Consider the following 23332-nt stretch of genomic DNA (forward strand, 5'->3'; position numbering starts at 1 on the left):
AAAAGCAGCTTAAATGACAGAAGGAAAGCGAGTTGCTTGTATAAAAGACCAAGGAACTCTTGGCCAGGTTTTTTTTTTTTAATTTGACCGCCAAAGTGTATCAACTACAGGACAAATTTTGGGAAAGATTAGTTCTTCAGCTCCGAAAAGACCTTGTTTTCTTTTCTTTCTTTTTTTTAAAGATATTCTTTAAATTTGATTGCCTGGGAAATTAAAGAAAAGAGAGAGATGTCTTCCCAAGAGCTACTAAGGGATGAATTGGACCTCGCCGGCAACTTTGGCTGATGAAGATTGGTACATAAATGAACCAATAGGAAACCCCGACAAGTGAGTATAAATGCTACTTATTTCTCAGGTTTCATCCTTGTGTTGCTTTACCCTCTAGAACAGGGCTCTCCAACCTTGGCAATTTTAAGCCTGGAGGACTTCAACTCCCAGAATTCCCCAGCCAGCTGGGTGGGGAATTCTGGGAGTTGAAGTCCGCCAGGCTTTAAAGTTGCCAAGGTTGGAGGACCCCTGCTCTAGAACTTAAGGTTGTTGCTAAAACTTCCTCTCTGCAAAGTGTTTATAAAATGTCCCAAATATTCTTTTTTAAAAAATCATTCTGGGCTTGGGAATATTAGTGTGCGACGTTGAACGTTGTTTGAAACCAAGTTTGACACATTAACAAGTTGGCTGGGGGCTGGTGGGTGTTAAATTGTTTAGAAATCTTTTTCCGAAAACAGGTAAGGGGGTTTTGGTGGGTTTGTTAGGCTGTTAGGAAAATGTATCTCGTATTTACGGAAATCGAGCTATGGATATTTCGTGGTTAATACTGTGTGAGCTTCCTGAAGACATCCATACATTTAAGATGGGGGGGGGCATAGAGAGGGACTTGATTCTATCCGTAATTAGTTCAGCAGTTAGCCCTTGGATGGGATTAAATATCCACATTTCTAACATAACTCACTAATTCTGCCCCGAAGTCGGATTAATGATGCATAAGCAGCCGAGACTGAATTGAAACATTCTTCGCTTTCCCAGCTTCGAGTCAGAGGGGTGCAAAACACATAGGAAGCTTTGATGCTTTCCTGTTTTTTTGTTGGTTTGCATCCATTCCTATTAATTCATTTTTCCCTGAATCCTAGAATGCAAAAACTGGGAGTTATTTTGAGGAACCCCTACCCCAATGTTTCTCAACTTCAGTGATGAGATGGGGGGGGGGAATTCAGTCCCCAGAATTCTCTAGCCAATCCCCAGATCTCAACATTGCTGACGTTGAAAAATATTGATGTAACCCAACCCCTTTACAGGAATCCATTCTTATAACATTCCCAACAGATGAATTATTCCACCTCTGTTTAGATTCTTCCAAACAACTCACAATATCTCAAGGCTATTAGTTCTGTCATTGGATGACTCTGTCTGTTAAGCATTTTTCCTGGTGTCCAACCCATTCTTCTTCCTCGTAATTTAAATCTGTTGCTTTTTGTCTTGACTTCCAGTCAACGGTTGGACAATTCCATCCATCTCATTCTGGATCTCCAAAATACTTCAGAAAATCCCCCCAGTTAGTCTGAATATATTCTGAGAGGGAACGACAGGCTGCAGAAGAACTATTTTCCTCCTGATTTTACAGAAAGTCGGTCTAGCAAGAGAGGTAGAATAGAATAGAATAGAATAGAATAGAATAGAATAGAATAGAATAGAATAGAATAGAATAGAATAGAATAGAATAACAGAGTTGGAAGGGACCTTGGAGGTCTTCTAGTCCAACCCCCTGCTTTCGCAGGAAACCCTTACACCACTTCAGACAAAGGGTTGTCCAACATCTTCTTAAAAACTTCCAGTGTTGGAGCATACACAACTTCTGGAGGCAAGTTGTTCCACTGATTAATTGTTCTCCCTGTCAGGAAATTTCTCCTTAGTTCTAAGTTGCTTCTCTCCCTGTGAGCTTTTTAATTCAGAAAGCTTCCTTCAAAGGCTGTAACTTTATCCAGGTTCAAGCTTGGTCAACTCACAAGCTTTCGACTCTTGTGGGAAAGTCATACAAAGGGCTGTGTCCTCACCAGGCTGATGAACTAACAACCTGTGTTCTCTGGAACGTAGTTTTTTGCTGGATTTTTTTAAAAAATGGGGGGGGGGAAGACATTTCAAACCCCCTAAAGCCCACTTCCTCTTGCATTACCACACTGCCACAAAAGCAGTCCTGTGTGTTAGAAAATCTGCTGCTGGTTTGGATTCATTTTAATAAGCACCTTCAGTTACATTTCCACGCTACTCCATCTTCGTAAATCCAACTAACCGCATGACACATATTAGCGCTCTTAATCTCTGCTCCCAGTCAAGCTTTTTGGCTTATGGGCTTTGGGGTTGCTTTCGGTTGCTAAAATGATTCCTTTTAATTTTCTATGCTTTCCGTGAATGTGAGGCGTCTAATATCTACTTTAAAGCTGCTATTTTAAGTGAGTTACCCTCAGTGAGGAACCAAAAAAAAAAAAAAAATGTCTAGAAAATAAAAACATGTAGCGGTGATTTGTTTGTTTGTTTTCATCCAAAGACATTGTTGTCAAATGCAGAATTTTTCTCTTAGCCCAGGGATCTGCATCCTTAAACACTCAAAGAGCCATTTGGACCCGTTTCCCACAGAAAAGAAAACACCGGGAGCCACAAAACCCTTCCCGTGCCTGACTATTTCTTGAGCGGCCACAAAACTAGCATATGTAATTGAATTAAATGTTCTGTTTTCTTCTGAAACTTTTCTTTGCTTGGATTTTTCCATGGTTGGCCTACCGGGGGACGAAAAGCTCAATATATCGCATGCCAGTGGGTGTCGCACATTGGCGGTTGTGACGCATATTTTGAGTGACAGGGAGCCACAGCAGAGGGGTGAAAGAGCCACATGTGGCTCCAGAGCCACAGGTTGCTGACTCCAGTCTTAGCCGGAGGATATGGGTTGAGATTTGACGCCTCTCAAAAATGTGGTTTTCTGAATTAGATGCGCTTTTAAATAGGTTTTGATGCTTTCTTGCAGCATGGCTTCCAACATTATCCCCGACTGCCAACTGACTATCCCCTTTGATCTCTATCACTGCAGCATGGCTCCAATTTCTGTAAGTATTTTAGAAAAAAAAACAAGTTTGCAAATGAATCTTTAGCCTCCGTGGGCCACTTCTCGAAGAGGTAAGGGGGACCCAGGAGTTACAGAGAGAGGAGTAGTATCCAAAACATCTTTATTTATTTATTGGTTCGATTTATATGCCGCCCTTCTCCGGAGACTCAGGGCGGCTTACAATACGTTAAGCAATAGCCTTCATGCTTTTGTATATACCTGCTTAGTAGGGCTTTCGGGGGCCTCCCTAAGTGGTGTTCTTTCTTACACAAAGTCAGCTTATTGCCCCCACAATCCGGGTCCTCATTTTACCTACCTCGAAAGGATGGAAGGCTGAGTCAACCTTGAGCCTGGTGAGATTTGAACTTGCAGTAATTGCAGGCAGCTGGTGTTACTTAACATCACTTTAGTCTGCTGCGCCACCCAGACTCTTAAAATCTTACACAACATTTTAACAGTAACAAGAGTTGGAAGGGATTCAGATTAACAGAGTTGGAAGGGACCTTGGAGGTCATCTAGTCCAACCCCCTGCTCACACAGGAGGCCTGTACTAGGGATTCGAACCGCCGAACTGCCGACTTTTCTGATCGACAAGCTCAGCGTCTCAGCCACTGAGCCACCTTTGTGAAGCTAACTGGAATAGGTGATCTACCGATCCATGAAATAGACCCGTGTTTCTCAACCTTGGTGACTTAAAGAGGTGGGTGGACTTCAACTCCCAGAATCCCCCAGCCAGCCATGGGGAATTCTGGAAGAGGAAGTCCACACCTTTTCAAGCTGCCAAGGTTGAGAAACACTGAAGGAGATTGTTAATTTGATACTATACCGTAGCTGCAAATATCTAACTTGATTATCTAGCCAAGAACGTAAATTGCATTCTCACTGGGGCTTTACTCTATTCAGTCAGCCTAAGGAAAGTATTAATTTAAGGACATAAGAAACCACATTCAGAAGGGAGGGAGGGAGGGAAGGGAAGGGAAGGGAAGAAGAAAAGGAAAGGAAAGGAAAGGAAAGGAAAGGAAAGGAAAGGAAAGGAAAGGAAAGGAAAAGGAAAGGAAAGGAAAGGAAAGGAAAGGAAAGGAAAGGAAGAAAGATGGAGGGAGGGAGAGGGAAGGAAGGGAAAGAAGGAAGGAAGGAAGGAAGGAAGGAAGGAAGGAAAGGAAGGGAGAGAGGAAAGGAAAGGAAATAGCATGGGAGGGGAGAGGAGGGAAGATGGAGGGAGAGGGGAGGGAGGGAGGGAGGAAGGAAAGAAAGGGAGGGAGGGAGGAAAGGAAAGGAGGAAAGATGGAGGGACAGGGAAGGAAGGAAGGAAAGGAAAGAAAGGGAGGAGAAAGGAAAGGAAAGGAAAGGAAAGGAAAGGAAAGGAAAGGAAAGGAAAGGAAAGGAAAGGAAAGGAAAGGAAAGGAAAGGAAAGGAGGAAAGATGGAGGAAGGAAGGAAGGAAGGAAGGAAGGAAGGAAGGAAGGAAGGAAGGAAGGGCATGTTTTTCAAAGTGAACTCCTAGCTTTTCATCCGAATATAAACCAGGTCTAAACTGATTTAAACTTTTCTAACATAAGCCAAAGTTAGCTGTTGTGACAGTCCAGATTTATTCCATTTTTCTGACTGGCTGGCTACCACATTTTGGAGTCTTTCGATAGGGTCTCCTGCTTGGGCAGGGGGTTGGACTAGATGACCTACAAGGTCCCTTCCAACTCTGTTAATCTGTAAGATCTGCCTACTATCAGCCCCCCACCCCCCTTCTTGCTTTTTATCCTCACAACAGCCCTGTGAAGTAGGCTAAACCCAGATCGTGCAAGAGCGAACGGTTTAGCATTTCTTTCCCCCAACTTAGGCTGTTCAAGGTTTCTTTGGCTGCCTTTTGTTTGTGTTGCCATAACAACTATCTCCCCACCGTGAGCAACTGAAAAGAATTACTGCCAATGTTTTATGCCTAGTGAAAATTGTGGGGTTACCCCCCCCCCCACACACACACATTTAATATCCCTTGTTGACAGCTGCTGAAATGTTCCGCTGCTGGAAAGGGAATGTGGACAGATACGGTTTACAGTTTTGGGAAAGTTTAGGACTGTGTTTTAAACACTGCAAAATCCCTACATGCATTGTGGCAGATGGCCCAATCACAAATACGGCTGAGCGTAAAAACCATTTTATATTTTAAAATGCTCTTGGCCACTCGGGGGGTTTCGGGGAAGGATTTATCACTGAAATGGAATTGAATCCGTGAAAAGGAACTTCAAATCAAGATGAAAAGTTATGGAAAGCGAAGACTGAGAAACCAGAGAGAAAAGCAGATTTGCTTCTGGGTGATGGGGGGCGGGGGGGGGGGTTGTAAAGCCCTTGGTACCCTCTGAGTTTGGTTGTTTTCTTGCAGATGTTTTGTTACCAACCTAGGTAACATCATTCTGAGTGTGTTAAGGGCCCCCGTTTCCCAGCTATATTAACATCCATAGCAGGGGTGAAATGCTCCCGGTTCGGACTGAATCGGGTGATCCGATAGCGATTGTGGCAGGTGGTTCGGAGAACCGGTAGCAATGGCGGCACGTGGCTCCGCCCACCCTCCCAGGTGTCATTACTTCCTGGTTTTAACCAGGAAGAGATGTGTTTTTTACCCTCTGGGCATGCACAGAAGGTTTTGCGCATGCACAGAGGATGGGTGGGTGGATGGGTGGGTGGGTGGATGGATGGAGAGAGAGAGATAGAAGATGGATGAAGAAAGGATGGGATAGATAGATGAGATAGATAGATGGATAGATAGATAGATAAATAGATAAATAAATAGATAAATGGATGGATGGAAAGAGATGGAAGATGGATGAAGAAAAGATGGGATAGATAGATGAGATAGATAGATGGATAGATAGATAGATAGATAGATAGATAGATAGATAGATAGATAGATAGATAGATAGATGATGGATGGATGGAGAGAGAGAGAATGGAAGATGGATGAAGAAAGGATGCGATAGATGATAGATGGATGGATGAATAGATAGATAGATAGATAGATAGATAGATAGATAGATAGATAGATAGATAGATAGATGATGGTTGGATGGATGGATGGAGAGAGAGAGATGGAAGATGGATGAAGAAAGGATGGGATAGATAGATGAGATAGATAGATAGATAGATAGATAGATAGATAGATAGATAGAGATGGATGGATGGATGGATGGATGGAGAGAGAGAGAGATGGAAGATGGATGAAGAAAGGATGGGATAGATAGATGAGATAGATAGATGGATAGATAGACAGACAGACAGACAGACAGACAGACAGACAGACAATAGAAGTCTGGGTCATTAGGCGGATGGAGGACCTTAGAAATGTAATATATTTTGTCTTTGTTTTTATTTTATCTTCATTTTCACATTTAAGAACAGAGGGATAATTTCATTTGTGTAAGGAATCAGGCTGTGTGTAAACACAAGGAATCTTGTCTTCCAGCTAGTTATACTCTTGATTCTCTCGCTGTTGGTGAAACGGAGGAAACTCTACCCGGATTTTTGGAACGGAGCACCTGGACTATTGAGGTACTAACTCTCGTTCGTGCTGAGTGGGGAACACTTCGCCTTGGGGGGTGGGGTGTCTTGCAACTTTGGAGCATATTATCTTCAAAGCTTTCTGGCAGAGGCATTCCATTTGTAGAGCTAATTTTCGTGTTTTCTTTTCTTTTGTTTATTCTTCCTCTCCGGCATTCTGTTTGTTGGCTTGCCCAGCCCTATGAATTTCTTGGAAGAAACACAGAACAAAGGATTGGCCATTGCAGTCTTTGGCATCCTCTTCTCTTCGTTGTGCGTGCTGTTGTTGGATAAGGACCCCCTGCCTTTCATCGCCAACTCTTCAATACAGAATCGAGGTAAAGGATTCACGATAGGAAGACGGGGGTCTTTTCTAAGCTAGCATCTTCCTCCGTCTTTCAAGTTAGCTTTGTGGGCTAAGAACTTGGGGAGCTGTGGTTCCTTCTCCTTCCTTCTCCTCCCTTTTCCTCTCTCCTTCCCTCTCTCCTACTCCTCTTCTCTCATCCATTTCCTTCTCTCCTTTCCCCACTCTCTTTTCCTCTTCTCCATTCTCCTCTACCCACTCTTCCATTTGCGTTGGCCACATGTCTCTCTGCAGAAATACTTGGGCTCTTAACATTGGTCCTTCTCTTCTCTTTGATCTCCTTCTCTAGAGTACTGGAAGATGCTGGCTTTATTCTATTACCCTGCCTTCTACTATCCCTTACTGGCATGTGCTACTGTTCAACACAGAGTTGGATACCTGCTTGGCTGCCTTCTGTCCTGGTGTCACTGTGTGGTCTACATCTGGCAGAAGGTGGAATGTCCTCAGTCGTCCAAGGTAAAGGGAGAGAAGAAAGAGGCTGAAGGGGAGAAACTGGGTGGGAGCCAACTAGAGGGACAGCTCTCTTACATGAAGCCTGGAGACTTTTTCCCCATAGGATATCTCAAGGTTCTGGAGAAGTTTGGGACTCAAATTTTGGATTTTTAATAAATGCGGTTGAGCCAAAGAATCAAAATATATTCATTTGAAGCGATTAATAGTAACTCCCCAAGTATAAAGCCATTTCTGCCTTTATCATATTCAGAAGGAGATGAGGACAACTTCTGGAGAAGGTTTGAAGGCCACACTTAGAGTTGGGGGGGGATACTGATCTGGGGCCACAGTTGCATGCATTTTTTGATTGTGGTGCTTCAGAAGGTCCATGATGTTTCACTAACTCAGTTAGGCAGACTTTAGCACGCAACTACTACAAGCTAAATGTGATGATTTGTCCCAAAAGAATGAGGAAGGAGCTAACTAGAGAGCAAATCGTCAGGAATATATATGGCATGGGGCCAGGAGTGGTATTCACTTACCTTCACTACCGGTTCACAAATGTAAACAACGCGCATGGGCAGAGCACAAAAACGGGACATGATGATGTCCGGGCGGGTGGGCAGAGTCTCCCGCAGCCGCCGCTACCGGTTCGTGCGAACCGGATAGAACCAGCTTCAATACCACCACTGCATGGGGCTCATCCCAGGTGGCTTTCAGACAGGAATCATTGGTTACCTGTACATTGGACAAAGCAGATACTTTGACTTACAGGAGTAGCAAAATCTCTGGATTTCCCATGTGGAGTACAATGTGTTCTCAGCATCCAGGAAGGATGGCAGAAAGCAATTATGCGCACAGCTTGCAATTAACACGAAAGCATATTTTGAGTCCCTCCAAAAGGCAGAAGGAAGGAAGCAGCCAAGAACAACACCCCCTCGGAGTTCCAGAGGATCTGAAGAAGGGGTGGAGAGCAATTAATCCACTTTTTTTGTTGGCGACTTTGCGTCTCGAAGCAATTCACAGGGGACTTCGCGAGAGGGACCAACTCGCTCTTCAAATTCATCAATGCGCTGCTGTGGCAAAGAGTTCTGGTCCATAAACCACAATCCCTGGGTCTGGAAACTCCCCAGCGTAATATTAGCCATTGAGGGATTGTGACTGAAATGCCATTTATCTCCTCGATCCTCAGGGGCAGCCGCTTTATTCTGTCTTTTTCCTTCTCCTTTCTTCTCAGATCTACAGATATTATTCCCTGCTTTCTTACCTGCCTATCATTCTGGGCCTCGTCATGCTGAGCCTTTGGTACCCCATGAAACTGGTCCAGAGCTTCAAAGGGGGCGCCAAGATGGCGGCAGAGAAGGTAACCCATCCTGACATCGCCCCTCTCCAGTTCAAAAGGAGGCGACAATAAGCCACGTCGGCTTTCATTTCCCCCGATTGATTTAGTAGAGGGTTTTCCCATTCTTATGCGGGACACGGTGGCTCAGTGGCTAAGATTGTGGTTTCTCGATCAAAAGGTCGGCAGTTCAGCGGTTCGAATCCCTAGTGCCGCGTAATGGGGTGAGCTCCCGTGATTTGTCCCAGCTTCTGCCAACCTCGAAAGCATGTAAAAAATGGAAGTAGAAAAATAGGGACCACCTTTGGTGGGAAAGGAACAGCGTTCTGTGCACCTTTGGCATTGAGTCATGACGGCCATATGATCACGGAGATGTCTACGGACAGCGCTGGCTCTTCGGCTTTGAAACGGAGATGAGCACCGCCCCCTAGAGTCGGGAACGACTAGCACATATGTGCGAGGGGAGCCTTTACCTTTACGTTTCCCATTCTTAAATACAGGTAATCCTCAATTTACGATCACAATTGAGCCCCATATTTTACGTTTACTAAGTGAGACATTTGTTAAGTGAGTTCTGGCCCATTTTACGAATTTTCTCACCACATTGCTTAAGTGAATCCCTGCCGCTGTTAAACTAGTAACACGGTTATTAAGTGAATCTGCCTTCCCCGTTGGATTTGCTTGTCAGAAGGTCGCAAAAAGGGGATTGCGTGACCTTGGGAGACATTGAAACGGTCATAAGTATGAGTCAGTTGGCAAGCGCCTGAATTTCAACCATGTGACCATGGAGTTGATGCAATGGTCATTACTGTGATAACCGGTCATAGGTTCCCTTTTTTTCAGTGATGTTGTAATTTTGAACGGTCACTAAGCGGACTGTTGTAAGTGGAAGGTATTGCTTTCACTTGTATTGCTCAAAGAAAGTTCTATTAGGAAAAGGAGGCTTTTAAAATTCTCTCCAGCCCAAAAGGATCCAAGGTCCAGCCTGAATGAGGTGCTGCGATGGTCATAAGTGTGAAAAACGGTCACAATTCACTTTTTTCACTGCCATTGTAACATCAAATCATCACTAAACAAATGGTTGTAAGTCGAGGACTACCTGTATGAACTACATCCAAAATGTAGGAGAGAGAGCTGTGGTTTTTTGTTTTTTTAAAAATCTGGTTTTTTTCCCCTAATGGCCTCTTGTTGATTTATTTGTGTCAATCCGACCTCTCAGCCCAAGAAGATTTGAGTCTTAATGTCCCTCGTTCAGAGGAGAACTGATGCCTTATTGTACAGTTGTATTAAAAAAAATCAGGCTGTTGGCACAACTCGGACTGTTGTGTAAGAAATCCCTGCTTTGCAAAGCAACAGTAGTCAGAGGAATGCTTTTGGTGCCTTTCCCTGGAAATTGGCATGCAGTTTTGGGGTTTCACCAAATTCAACCGTTTATACAAGATGAAAAGAAGGGGGAGAGAGAGAGGGAGGGAGGGAGGAAGGGAGGGAGGGAGGGAGGAACAGAGATGGAAGGGAGGGAGATGAAAAGGAGGGAGGGAGGGAGGAAGGGAGATGGAAGGGAGGGTAATGAAAGGGAGGAAGGAAGGAAGGAAGGAAGGAAGGAAGGAAGGAAGGAAGGAAGGAAGGAAGGAAGGAAGGAAGGAAGGAAGGAAGGAAGATGGAAGGAAGGAAGGGAGAGAGGGAGAGAGGGAGGAAGGAACGGAGATGGAAGGGAGGGAGATGAAAAGGAGGGAGGGAGGGAGGGAGATGGAAGGGGGAGGGGGAGGGAGGGAGGAAGGAAGGAAGGGACATGGATGGGAGAGAGGGAGGAAGGAAGGGAGGGAGGGAGGAAGGAACGGAGTTGGAAGGGAGGTAGGGAGGAAGGGAGATGGAAGGGAGGGTGATGAAAGGGAGGAAGGAAGGAAGGAAAGAAGGAAGGAAGGAAGGAAGGAAGGAAGGAAGGAAGGAAGGAAGGAAGGGAGGGAGATGGATGGGAGGGAGAGAGGGAGGGAGATGGAAGGGAGGAAGGGAGGGAGGAAGGGAGGGAGATGGAAGGAAGGAAGGAAGGAAGGAAGGAAGGAAGGAAGGAAGGAAGGAAGGAAGGGAGATGGATGGGAGGGAGAGAGGGAGGGAGATGAAAAGGAGGGAGGGAGGGAGGAAGGGAGATGGAAGGGAGGGTGATGAAAGGGAGGAAGGAAGGAAGGAAGGAAGGAAGGAAGGAAGGAAGGAAGGAAGGAAGGAAGGAAGATGGAAGGAAGGAAGGGAGAGAGGGAGAGAGGGAGGAAGGAACGGAGATGGAAGGGAGGGAGATGAAAAGGAGGGAGGGAGGGAGGGAGATGGAAGGGGGAGGGGGAGGGAGGGAGGAAGGAAGGAAGGGACATGGATGGGAGAGAGGGAGGAAGGAAGGGAGGGAGGGAGGAAGGAACGGAGTTGGAAGGGAGGTAGGGAGGAAGGGAGATGGAAGGGAGGGTGATGAAAGGGAGGAAGGAAGGAAGGAAGGAAGGAAGGAAGGAAGGAAGGAAGGAAGGAAGGGAGATGGATGGGAGGGAGAGAGGGAGGGAGATGGAAGGGAGGAAGGGAGGGAGGGAGGGAGGGAGATGGAAGGGAGAGAGAAGAGAGAGAGAGAGAGAGAGATATTTCTCATTGTGTGCCCAGTCTTCTCTCTTTTCCTCACAATTCTCAGAATGACAGTCCCGTTCTTCCTCTTCTTTCACACCAGATGTGGTCGGGCATCTGCGTAGCCATGTAATTAGCACCTTTGCAACTGTTATTACGGCTCGCGGAGCAGATGGAGATTATGAGAGACATTTTTAAGGGGTGGCACGAATCAGGCCTATTTCTTTCATTTTATTTATTGCTAAAAAAAAAAAATCACGGAGAGAATGCAGGAGAAAAGGCCGGGAAAGGCACCTTTGCAGCCTCGTCAGGTTAGAATAACAATTTATGCAACGAGATTTCATTTTAATGTATGCCGATTAGCGTACATTTAAAGTGACAATAAAGATTATTCTGAGTCTAAGTTCTTCTAAGTTTAAATCCTTGGTGACCAGGGTTGTTTGCTTGGAGACATTTCATTACCCAACTAGGTAACTTCTTCAGTGCTAGTGAGTGTGACTTACTCCCTGTTAATATATAGTGGCTTCTTCTTTCAGTGTTGGTGGGGTATATGGTTTCCTCTTAGTTAGGGTATTTTTTTCTGGTTGGTTGATTGTCTGATGTTAATCCCTGCTTCTCTGGGTATTAGTTGTTGGGTGCTGGCCACAGGGCGAGCTACTGAATATAAACAGGAAACAGACCCCACCCTCATTCACACTGATGAGGATACCTACCGTATTTTTCAGAGTATAAGACGCACCTTTTCCCCCCCAAAAAAAGAGGGTGAAAATCTGGGTGCGTCTTATACTCCGAATGTAGCCCTGCCCAGCTTCTCAATCGGAGGTTTCAGAGGCTGAAAAAAGCATCAGAAACGAAGCTTCAGAAAAGAAGCCCCCAAACAGAGCTTCAGAAAAAAAGCCTCCAAACAGAGCTTCAGAAAAAAAGCCCCCAAACAGAGCTTCAGAAAAGAAGCCTCCAAACAGAGCTTCAGAAAAAAAGCCTCCAAACAGAGCTTCAGAAAAGAAGCCTCCAAACAGAGCTTCAGAAAAAAAGCCTCCAAACAGAGCTTCAGAAAAAAAGCCCCCAAACAGAGCTTCAGAAAAGAAGCCTCCAAACAGAGCTTCAGAAAAAAAGCCCCCAAACAGAGCTTCAGAAAAGAAGCCCCCAAACAGAGCTTCAGAAAAAAAGCCTCCAAATAGAGCTTCAGAAAAAAAAGCCTCCAAAACAGAGCTTCGGAAAAAAAAAAAAAAAAGCTCTGAAGCTCTGTTTCGGAGGCTTTCAGAGGCAGGAAAAAGTTTTTTCTGAAACAGTGTTTCAGAAGTTTCAGAGGCAGGAAAAAAAGCAAAAAAAAGCAAGGCACAGAGCTCACAACCAAGGAGTCTATTACTAAAATTCACCTCTGGGAACAGCTGGTTGGGGGTATTCCGGGAGGCCAATCCACCCGCCAATCAGCTTTTTTCTTATTTTCCTCCCCAAAAACTAAGGTGCGTCTTATACTCCAAAAAATATGGTAGTTGGGTCATAAAACATCCACAAGAAAACAAGCAAGCTAAGCGAGCACCAAGAACCCCATAATTCAACCCTGAGATATACACATTCTCTTCTATGGATCTGCTAATCTTCTGCAACTAGCATTCTCAACTAGGCAGTTCTGCCTTTTAAAAAAAATGGAAGGGAGGGAGGGGAGGAGGGGGGGCAACATCTGGAAGGGGAAGAGTGTGGATTTCATGGATTTAGCGAAGCCCCCCTCCAATTATTGGAATCTCATCTTGAGTGCTTCCTTGTTTGCTTGAAGGCTCCAGGAAATAGCTATTATGAAGAATACTTGAAGCACATCCTGGCTAAAAGAACACCCAGGAAAAGGTGAGACCTCCATTTGAGCACCCAAGAACTGGAGCATCCCAAAAACAAGGGTTGGTGAAGACCAGCGTTGCATTTATGGCAGCTCTTCTGAACTTCTTCTTTCAGCATCAACGGAGTGAAGCCGAGCATGCGTTCGAGCCTCCAATCCTACCTGCGTACATTTGTCTACATACCCCAAGAAGGTACTGCATTTAAATATATATATATTCTTTTTCAGTAGGTTCTTAGAAGATATTGGAAGGGCTTAGGGTAGCTTGTTGTGGTTTTTTTTCACTGCCACTCTAGTTTGGTGGTTGTTCTGGAAAGATCTGCAGAACATCTACATCTTCATGATGGTCACATGTGTTCTGGAGCGAGGAGTTCTGCCGAGAAGTTCTATATCTCTTTTGACTTTCTCCTTCTCTCATTATGGCCCTGTTTTTCAACACAATCCAGGGGTGAAATGCTACCGGTTCACTCTGGTTCGGGCAAACCGGGAGTGATAAACACTACCGGTTCGAACGAATCAGTAGTGTAAAAAAAAAAAGCTACCAGTTCGGGCGAAGCGGTAGTTTAAAAAAGCTACCAGTTCTCCGAACCGGTATTTCCAACGATCAGCTGTGCCACGGGGTTTAGCTTTGCTAGAAAGCAGGAAATCCTGCTTTCTAGCAAAGCTAAATCGTGCAGCACAGCTGATCCCCCCCTACACCTCGCTGTTCTAGTTACCTTCCCAAGCCTCCTTTTGGCGTGCACTGCGCATGCAAAACCAGCAAACAGGTAGCAAACCAGTTCAGATTTCACCACTGACACAATCCATGTATTGAACTCATCTGGGTCTGTTGCGGTGGTGAAATCCAATTTTTTTTTACTACCGGTTCTGTGGGCATGGCTTGGTGGGCGTGGCAGGGGAAGGATAACTGCAAAATCCCCATTCCCACCCCACTCTGGGGCCAGCCAGAGGTGGTATTTGTCGGTTCTCCGAACTGCTCAAAATTTACGCTACCGGTTCTCCAGAACCTGTCAGAACCTGCTGGATTTCACCCCTGGTCTGTTGTACCTCAAGTCTCACTAACCCTAACAACGTCCCCAATGGGCAAAATTTAGCTAGCAAGTTTTTGAAAGACCAGGGGTTCATCTTCTACCAATCAGAATATGCTTCTTGATATATTAGCTATGGTTTTGTGATTGCAGGTTTCCAGATCCCACTGAAGCTGGCCCTCTCTCTAGCCATGGCTGTGATAGCTGTCTACCAGGTAAGGTACACCAGAGTTTCTTCTCAACCTGTCCACCTGTGGTAGGACCAGCCTTATCTGTATTCTCCTGGTTTGCAGGTGTCCCTTCTTCTACTTGCATCCTTCATCCCCAACATCCAGATCATAAGAGCTGGGATGACAAAAGAAATGACAGCGCTCTTTGTCCAATTTGGACTCATTCCTTCTGAAAAGCCTGCCAATATTCCCGGAGACAAAGAGTTGGCAACAGTTAAGCACTACATCTGGTCACTGGAAGGTATGTTTCTTCGAACCTTGGACAACAGTGTCCATTACAACATTTGGCCAACTGCAGCTAGAATGAAGAGAGTTCTTGCAAAATGCAAGACTTAGGTCCAGGAACTCCAGGAACTATATTTAGGCAAGAAAACCAAAATGCACAGGTACAGTATATGTGGTACCTCGCTCAAGAGTAGTAACCGTGAGAGGGATCTTGGAGTCCTAGTGGACAACCATTTAAATAGGAGCCAACAGTGTCCGGCAGCTGCCCAAAAAGCCAACACAGTTCTAGGCTGCATCAACATAGGGATAGAATCAAGTTCACGCAAAGTGTTAATGCCACTTTATAATGCCTTGGTAAGGCCACACTTGGAATATTGGATTCAGTTTTGGTCGCCATGATGTAAAAAAGATGTGGAGACTCTGGAAAGAGTGCAGAGAAGAGCAACAAAGATGATTGGGGGAATGGAGGCTAAAACATATGAAGAACAGTTGCGGGAATTGGGTATGTCTAGTTTGATGAAAAGAAGGACCAGGGGAGACATGATAGTGTTCCAATATCTCAGGGGCTGCCACAAAGAAGAGGCAGTCAAGCTATTTTCCAAAGCACCAAAACGCAGGAGAAGAAGCAATGGGTGGGAACTCATCAAGGAGAGAAGCAACTTAGAACCAAGGATAAATTTTCTGACAGTTAGAACAATTAATCAGTGGAACAACTTACCTTCAGAAGTTGTGAATGCTCCAACATTGGAAGTTTTTAAGAAGAGGTTGGATAACCATTTGTCTGAAGTGGTGTAGGGTTTCCTGCCTAGACAGGGGGTTGGACTAGAAGACCTCCAAGGTCCCTTCCAACTCTGTATTTCTAATGTGAAACTCAAAACAGAGTAGAGCAAGGTGACATCTGCTTAGAAGAAATTCGATGATCAATCTTGAGAAGGAATTCAACAAGCAATGACAATGCTTGCTTATTCTTGATTGTCTCACTTCCCCCAGCATTATAAAAAATATACAGTGGTACCTTGATACTCATCGGTTAATTGGTTCCAAGAAGAATTGATGATTACCAAACAATTTTGTCCCATAGGGAATAAAGTAGTGAGTCACAAGGCAGCCGACTTCACCCACTTTTGAGGGAGGGGGGGAAAGGTGCATCTTATACTCCGAAAAATACAGTAATTTAGAATGATGCTGTTGCAATTTGATTCCGCCATTTGATTCCGCAATTCTGCTCAAACGAATGGGTGACTCAGTCAAGTAGCCTTCAAATCAGAGGTCTGAATCAGGGTTTCCTACGTCTTTAATATTTAACATATGTTGGCAAGCGTAGTTGGGCTCAGATGTGCTTTTTTTTACAAATCTGAACGAGTGCCTGTTTTTTCCTGCGAAAGATGGGGCTTTAGTTATCCAGGCCTTAAAATAGATGTCTGGACCGAGGCTAAACTGAAGATGGGAGCCAAGGCATTTTTTACAAGTCCCTGGAGAAAATAGAATAAATTTCAGAGATGTTTCACGGTCTGCAAAACTTCCTGGAATTTTAAGGTCCAAGATGCGTGGGATGTTTGTTTTTTTTAAAAAAAAGAATGTCATCAGGAAACTGTCAAAGGTTGAGGCAGATTGTAAGAAACAAGCAGCACCGAGAGACAGCAGAAAGATCTGCTGATGTTTGCACTCATAAAGGCTTCAGAGGACCAGGTGTGTGTGGAGTAGATGACCTGGTAAGACAGAGAGACTGTCAGCCTTTTTCTGAATTCCTCTCTGCCTATTCTTGTTTTGCAGTCTGCTTCATCTCTTCCCTGGTCCTCTCCTGCCTGGTGACCTTCTGCATGTTAATGAAGTCCTTGGGAAACCATAGGTGAGACCTCTTCGTTCAAAGCTCCAAACCAAAGCTCCTCCTCCTCTATCTCCTCCTCCCTCTCCTTTTCCCTCTTCCTCCTCCTCCTTCTCCCTCTCCTTTTCCTCCTCCTCCTCTATCTCCTCCTCCTTCTCCCTCTCCTTTTCCCTCTTCCTCCTCCTCCTTCTCCCGCTCCTTTTCCTCCTCCTCTATTTCCTCCTCCTTCTCCCTCTCCTTTTCCCTCTTCCTCCTCCTCCTTCTCCTTTTCCTCCTCCTCCTCTATCTCCTCCTCCTTCTCCCTCTCCTTTTCCCTCTCCTCCTCTATCTCCTCCTCCTTCTCCCTGTCCTTTTCCCTCTTCTCCTCCTCCTCCCTCTTCTTTCCCTCCTCCTTTTCCTCCTCCTCCTTCTCCCTCTCCTTTTCCCTCCTCCTCCTTTTCCTCCTCCTCCTTTTCCTCTTCCTCCTCCTCTTCTTCTTCTCCTCCTCCTCCTCCTCCTCCTGATCACATGTTCTTCCTGTGTTTCAGAACTAATCTCCAGTGTCTCTACCGAGGGGCTGTTGAAAATATTTTCCATCGTTCCTGTAAACTCCAACCTTCCCAGCAATCTCTCGTATGCTGGATGCAATTCACGGGTTTCCAGATATCCTTTGCCTGCCTAGGTAACTGAGGAGCCCTAATCACACCTTACAAGGTGGGAGTAAAGAGTAGTAAGTTGAAAAGAACATCCTGGAAGAAAGTCATGACTAACCACATCCATACTGTTGCCAAGAAAACTGCATGGATGTGTCTTCATGTCCACTAGGAGTCAAATTTGACATGAGGGAGTCTTTATTATTTCCCCGACCTTATACTCCACCTTCTGGGCCAAAGAGTGGAAAGGGTGCAGCTGGGAAGAGGTGATAGTGGTCCCAAGGTTAGAACTGATGTCCATCTGTGATCTTCCTTGCAATCCATGGGGCCTTTTTGTCTCTGTCCCAGCTCTGCTCATCCAACACATTGTCTTCTTCATTTGCATCCTGTGTTTCACCTTCCTGATAATTGTCCCACTGCAGTCCGGCAGCAACATGCATCTTTTCAAAATCGTGGTGAACTTGTGGTAAGACCCAAACATGGAAGGTGTAATGGGATTCATCTGCTAGGCCAGACCCTTATGAACTTTAAGAGGTCCCTTTAAGAGGGGTGGGCTTCAAAAATTTTAGCAAGGGGTTCTCTGCCTGGTTGCTGGGGGAGGCGTGGCCATGGTGGCCATGGCCTAATCGGCCTCCTGCACCATGGTGGGGAGGATCGTTTTTGCCCTCCCCGGGCTTCGTAGACTTTCCTCGAGCCTCTGGGAGGGCAAAAACAGCCTCCCCAGGCTCTGGAGGCCCTCTGGAGGCTGGAAACAGGCCCGTTTCTGGCCTTTCTGAACTTCTGGTAGGCCCGTTTTTTGCCCTCCCCGAGCTTCCGCGCTCACCCTGCACTTACCTGCATCCAAAACGGGCTGTGTGGAGACTCCTGGGTGGGGTAAGGTAGGTGGGGTCAGCCACGAGTGGGATTTGGGGGTTCTCCGAACTGCACAGAATCTTAGCTAGAGGTTCTCCCGAACCCCTGTGAACCCACAGCAGCCCCACCCCTGGTCTCAACCCATCTTTTTTTTTTTTTTAATTTGATTTATATGCCGCCCTTCTCTGGAGATTCAGGGCAGCTTACAATGCGTTAAGCAATAGCCTTCATCCTTTTGTATATTTTTATACAAAGTCAGCTTATTGCCCCCACAAACTGGGTCCTCGTTTCACCTACCTTAGAAAGGATGGAAGGCTGAGTCAACCTTGAGCCTTGGAGAGATTCGAACCGGCAGAAATTGCAGGCAGCTGTGTTAATAACAGGGTGCACTAAACCACTGTACTATCAAGGATCTATTGAACTATCCACCTATCTCCCTGAACTAAAAAGCACCAAGCTTGGCAGTATCTCTTTCATGTTTCTTTATGCAGTTGTTGAGTCTAGATGACAATCGTTTTCCCCGACATCACCCTAGCTTCGAATGTGATGATTAGAACTATTACTCTATCCCCAAATTGTTGCTTTCAGTAAAATTGGACATTCATTCATTGGATGATGGGTGATGTTGGTTTTTCCTAGGCCCTTCTGGTTGACCTTGGTTGTGTCATTCATTGTCCAGAATCTGCTGGTCCGCTACTACTTTCTGGAACGGGACCATCTGCCCAGAGAGCTGACCAACAGGTGATTATTGAAAACCATTCATCATAGAAAAAAGGAGGTAATATGGAGACCCCTCATCATTGGCCTTTGAGGTTACCTGGACGTTTATTATGATACCACCTGCTACCACCAATAGCCTCCCACCGGCCAGTACGCTCCCATAGAGAGGGGCTCCTCCGGGTGCCGTCGGCCAAACAATGTCAACTGGCGGCCCCCAGGGGGAGAGCCTTCTCTGTGGGGGCACCTACGATCTGGAACGAGCTCCCCCCAGAGATACGGAGGATCCCGGATCTACGCACCTTCCGTCGCGCGCTTAAGACTTTTTTATTCCGTCAAGCTGGCCTGGCCTAAATCTTCTCCCCCTTTGTAAATGTAAATTTTAATTTGTGTTAAATTACGGGATATTTTAAATTCAGCCAAATTATTTAATTCGTTTTTAACTTATTTTAAATTTATGTGTTTTATGTTGTGGCTGTTCACCGCCCTTCGGGAGAAGGGCGGTATAGAAATTTAATCAAATAAAATAAAAATAAATAAATATTGCTGCAGCCAGTTGTGTACATCCGTGTGTGCGTTTGTGTGCTTTACTCATGACCGTCTCTGCTTCCCTCTTATGCAGGCGAGCGTTTTACATTGTGACATACATGTTTTTCCCCGTCAATGTGCTCCTGGGCTTAATGGCAGGAATCTGGAGAATGGTGATCTCGGAACTTTATAATATTGTACATTTATGCCAGTTGGATGGGAGTCTGCTGAGCCGTGGGGTGGAGGGCTTTGATCCAGGTAAGGAATACAAGACCCCTCCCTCCTAAAACCAGCCCCTGTTGTCCTGGTTGCATCCTTCCCTTTTGTTCATGATGCAGAGAACTCCGTTCACATGTCATATGAAGTCTATGGAACAGGGGTGGGTTGCTACCAGTTTGCCCCGGATCTGGCGAACTGGTAGCGGCGGGAGGCTCCACCAACCCGCCCGGACGGTTCTGCATGCGAAGAAATTTCGCAGAAGTATCGCTGAAGTGTTGCAGAAGTGTTGCAGAAGCATCGCAGAAGCGTCGCAGAAGCATCACACTTGGATGCGAGCACGCTCACGCCCACGAGCGAACTGGTAGCGATAGGTTTTGAAACCCGCCCCCGCTGTGGAGATTCTCAATCATCCAAGTCATGGTTGTCCCAAAAGTGCTTTTTCAAGAGGCAACTGGACTTACCCTGAAGAAGAAGAACTGAAGAAGCTTCTTGGATGAGAAGTGAAACATCTTCAAGGAAAAACCAGAAAGCCCAGTTGCCTCTTGAAAAAGCACCTTTGGGACGGTCATATGAAGCCCCTGTAGATTTGTTTGGTTGTGACCAGCGGTGAAATGCACTTACCTTCGCTACCGGTTCGGGAATGGGAGCGTGCGCGCCTCTGCTATGCATGCGCAGAGCGTATGTGCAGAGGGTCAAAAACAGGACATAAAGATGTCCCGGCAGGTGGGTGGAGCCTCCTGCTGCCGGCGCTACCAGTTTGCGCGAGCGGATAGATCTGGCCAGATTTCACCACTGGTTGTGAGCTAATGCAAAATGTCTACGGAGAGTCTCTAACCGCCAGGTCATGATTGCCCCAAAGATGCTTTTCTCAAAAGGCAACTGGATTTTCTTGGGTTTTTTTTTTTCCCCTTGTGAAAATCTTTCACTTCTCATCCAGAACAGAAGAAGCTTCTTGGATGAGAAGCAAAATATTTTCAAAGAAAAAAGAAATAAGAAATCCCAGTTGCCTTTTGGAAAAATCACCTTTGGGACAACCATGACCTGAATGATTGACAGTCTCCGTAGACGTAGAAGGTTAGGACATCATGGAACACCTCCCTTGAAGGACACGTATTTCACTTATCATACAGGTAGTCCTCGATTTACGACCATAATGAACCCCAACATTTCTGTTGCTAAACGAGACAGTTAAGGGAGTTTGGCCGCCTTTTATGACCTTTCTTGCCACCATTGTTAAGTGAACTGCTGTAGTTGTTAAGTTAGTCCCACAGGGTCGTTAAATGAATCTGGCTTCCCCCGTTGACTTTACTCATCAGAAGGTCACAAAAGGGGATCACACGACCCCCCAGGACATTGCAACCGTCATAAATACGAGGCAGTTGCCAAGCCTCTGAATTTTGATCATGTGACCGTGGGGATAATGCAATGTGAAAAATGGTCGTAAGTGTCTTTTTCCAGGGCTGTTGCCATTTCAAATGGTCGTTAAACGAACTGTTGTATCTGTGCAAATATTTTTTCAACTCTATGGGCAGCTTTAAAAGTGGTTGCTGGCCAAACACGAAACAAACCTGACTCGAGAGCTTCCCAAGATGACTTCGTCATGTTATGACTTTGTCTCCTTGCCCGTCGTGTCTTTGTCGGTGTCTGCTCTAATGCCCTGAAATTTTAACCTCTCCCTTTCTCTTCTCTTCCTTTTGTTCTACCTGTTTTGCCTCGGCTCCCAAACATGACAAAACCTCTGTAGTTAAATAAATGTTCCCTTTATTAGGAGCGCCAGCAGCCCCAGCAAAACGTTTGTCCGGCAGGGGAGATGAAAAGGACCGGCCCATAGATTTCTACTGCTCTCCTCTCCTCGGCTTCTCTCCTTCTGCGCATCTGCATGTCAGGCACTGGACCCAGCTGCTCCTCCTCTTCCTCATCAGCCACCTCCAGACCTGGGGGCTGTTGACTCTCCATCTGAGGCTGACAGACGGCCCAGGCTCCGCCTCTCTCTCTCTCTGACAGCTCCATTCCCTCTTCCCCCTCGGAGCTCTCAGTTTGCCTTGATGCTGACTCTGACTCCCACCCCTCCTCTTCATCTGACCCCTGTCACCACCCGTGCATCTCTTTCTTGCAGGCTACCGTACCTACTGCCAATATTTGAAAATCGAGGTCAGCCAATCACACCCAGCAATGAAAGCCTTTTGCCTCTTGCTTCTCCGTTGGCACGGCGCCCAAAATATGCAGACCCTCCAGCTCAGAGATGCAGAAGAAGGTAAGAGATCATCTGAGGATCGAGTCCAGGAACAGAATGAGTAGAAAGCTGCGATAGCAGGGATGGGATTTAGACGGTTCGGACCAGTTTGGGCAAACCGGATGTTAATTTTAATCTGGCTCGCCGAACTGGTTGTTCCAAGGACTGGCTGACTCCGCCCACCTTGCCCCTCCCCTCCCATCTCAGGGGCTGCCACAAAGAAGAGGGGGTCAAGCTATTCTCCAAAGCATCTGAAGGCAAGACAAGAAGCAACTGATGGAAACTCATCAAGGAGAGAAGCCACCTGGAACTAAGGAGAAATTTCCTGACAGTTAGAACAATTAATCAGTGGAACAACTTGCCTCCAAATGTTGTGGGTACTTCATCACTGGAAGTTTTTAAGAAGGGACTGGACATTTGTCTAAATTGATATAGGATTTCCTGTTTGAATAGGGGTCTTCCAGGATCCCTTCCAGCTCTATTCTGACTGATTGATTGACTCAAAGAATGAAACAGTATCATGTCTACTTCCTTGTAATTTCCTTCTTAATAAAAATCCAAAGATCTAAATAAGTAGGTTAGGGTATGGGGTTATGAGTCATTCATAGGATCCTTCGTAGTCCTAGACAGGCCATCAAGTCCCATAGAGACTGTCTAGTCCACCACCTCCTCAGTGCAGGATCCATAAGACTATCTTTAACAGATGGCCACGAGAGGAAACAATGGATGGAAACTAACCAAGGAGAGAAGCAACTTAGAACTAAGGAGAAACTTCCTGACAGTGAGAACAATTAATCAGTGGAACAACTTGCCTCCAGAAGTTGTGAACGCTCCAACACTGGAAGTTTTTAAGAAGATGTTGGATAACCATTTGTCTGAAGTGGTGTAGGGTTTCCTGCCTAAGCAGGGGGTTGGACTAGAAGACCTCCAAGGTCCCTTCCAACTCTGTTATTCTATTCTATTCTATTCTATTCTATTCTATTCTATTCTATTCTATTCTATTCTATTCTATTCTATTCTTTCTCTAACTTAACAAGGTTTTCTTTTTAAGCCTGGAATCAGATTGCATGAAACAAAGTTATCGAATGACACTCCCTACTAATTCTCTGCTTCGCCTGAATGCCTTTCCTGATTATCTTCAAGATGACCCTCACATAACCTTTTAAGACCACCGGTTTTAACCTGATTTTTTTTTTCCTCCTCAACAGGAATCAAACTCATGAAGACCACCAATTCAGCACCCAAAGCATCAAAGGGCCAACAGAACCGAGTCCGATGGCACCTGGCGTACACCCTCCTCAACAACCCTTCCCTGCTGCCCTATCGCAAAGGGGCCCTTGTGGATGCAACAGCTAACGGGACCAAAGCTAGCCTCACTAAGCCTTGATGGAACCAGCAAGGTTCCTTGGAAACAGTGGACTCCCATCCGGAGATGATGGATGGATTCCATCATGAGTTTTCTTCAATTTCTTCTTTCCGGCTTCTGCGTCTACCCTGACCTGTTTGTAGACTTTAGAAGATGACAAGAGGCTTAGTTGTCCTCCTTTCCTTTCCCATCCCACCCCACCCCAGGACAAACAACTCTTGATGGGCATGAAATCCAAAGCAAAGTTTTGAAATTGATCCAAAGCTGGTCTTTTTCTCTCTATAATAACAAGACGTTCCTT

The 23332-nt window shown here is 45.6% G+C and overlaps 1 protein-coding gene across 1 annotated transcript; it reads left to right on the forward strand.

The window, feature by feature from the left end:
• The first annotated feature begins 228 nt into the window (after nt 1-228).
• On the forward strand, nt 229-23052 carry STRA6 (signaling receptor and transporter of retinol STRA6). Its single transcript, XM_070953602.1, is given in 18 exon segments — nt 229-279; nt 281-327; nt 3014-3092; nt 6542-6627; nt 6814-6953; nt 7269-7435; nt 8649-8774; nt 13120-13187; nt 13293-13369; nt 14358-14419; nt 14498-14675; nt 16433-16508; nt 17012-17145; nt 17465-17582; nt 18608-18709; nt 19308-19471; nt 21549-21686; nt 22874-23052. Coding segments are annotated over 18 exon segments (1992 nt in total).
• Nucleotides 23053-23332: the final 280 nt, after the last annotated feature.

Source organism: Pituophis catenifer, unplaced genomic scaffold, assembly GCF_029215685.1.
Source record: "Pituophis catenifer annectens isolate HBS135680 unplaced genomic scaffold, rPitCat1.0.hap2 SCAF_14, whole genome shotgun sequence".
NCBI classification, from domain to species: domain Eukaryota; kingdom Metazoa; phylum Chordata; class Lepidosauria; order Squamata; family Colubridae; genus Pituophis; species Pituophis catenifer.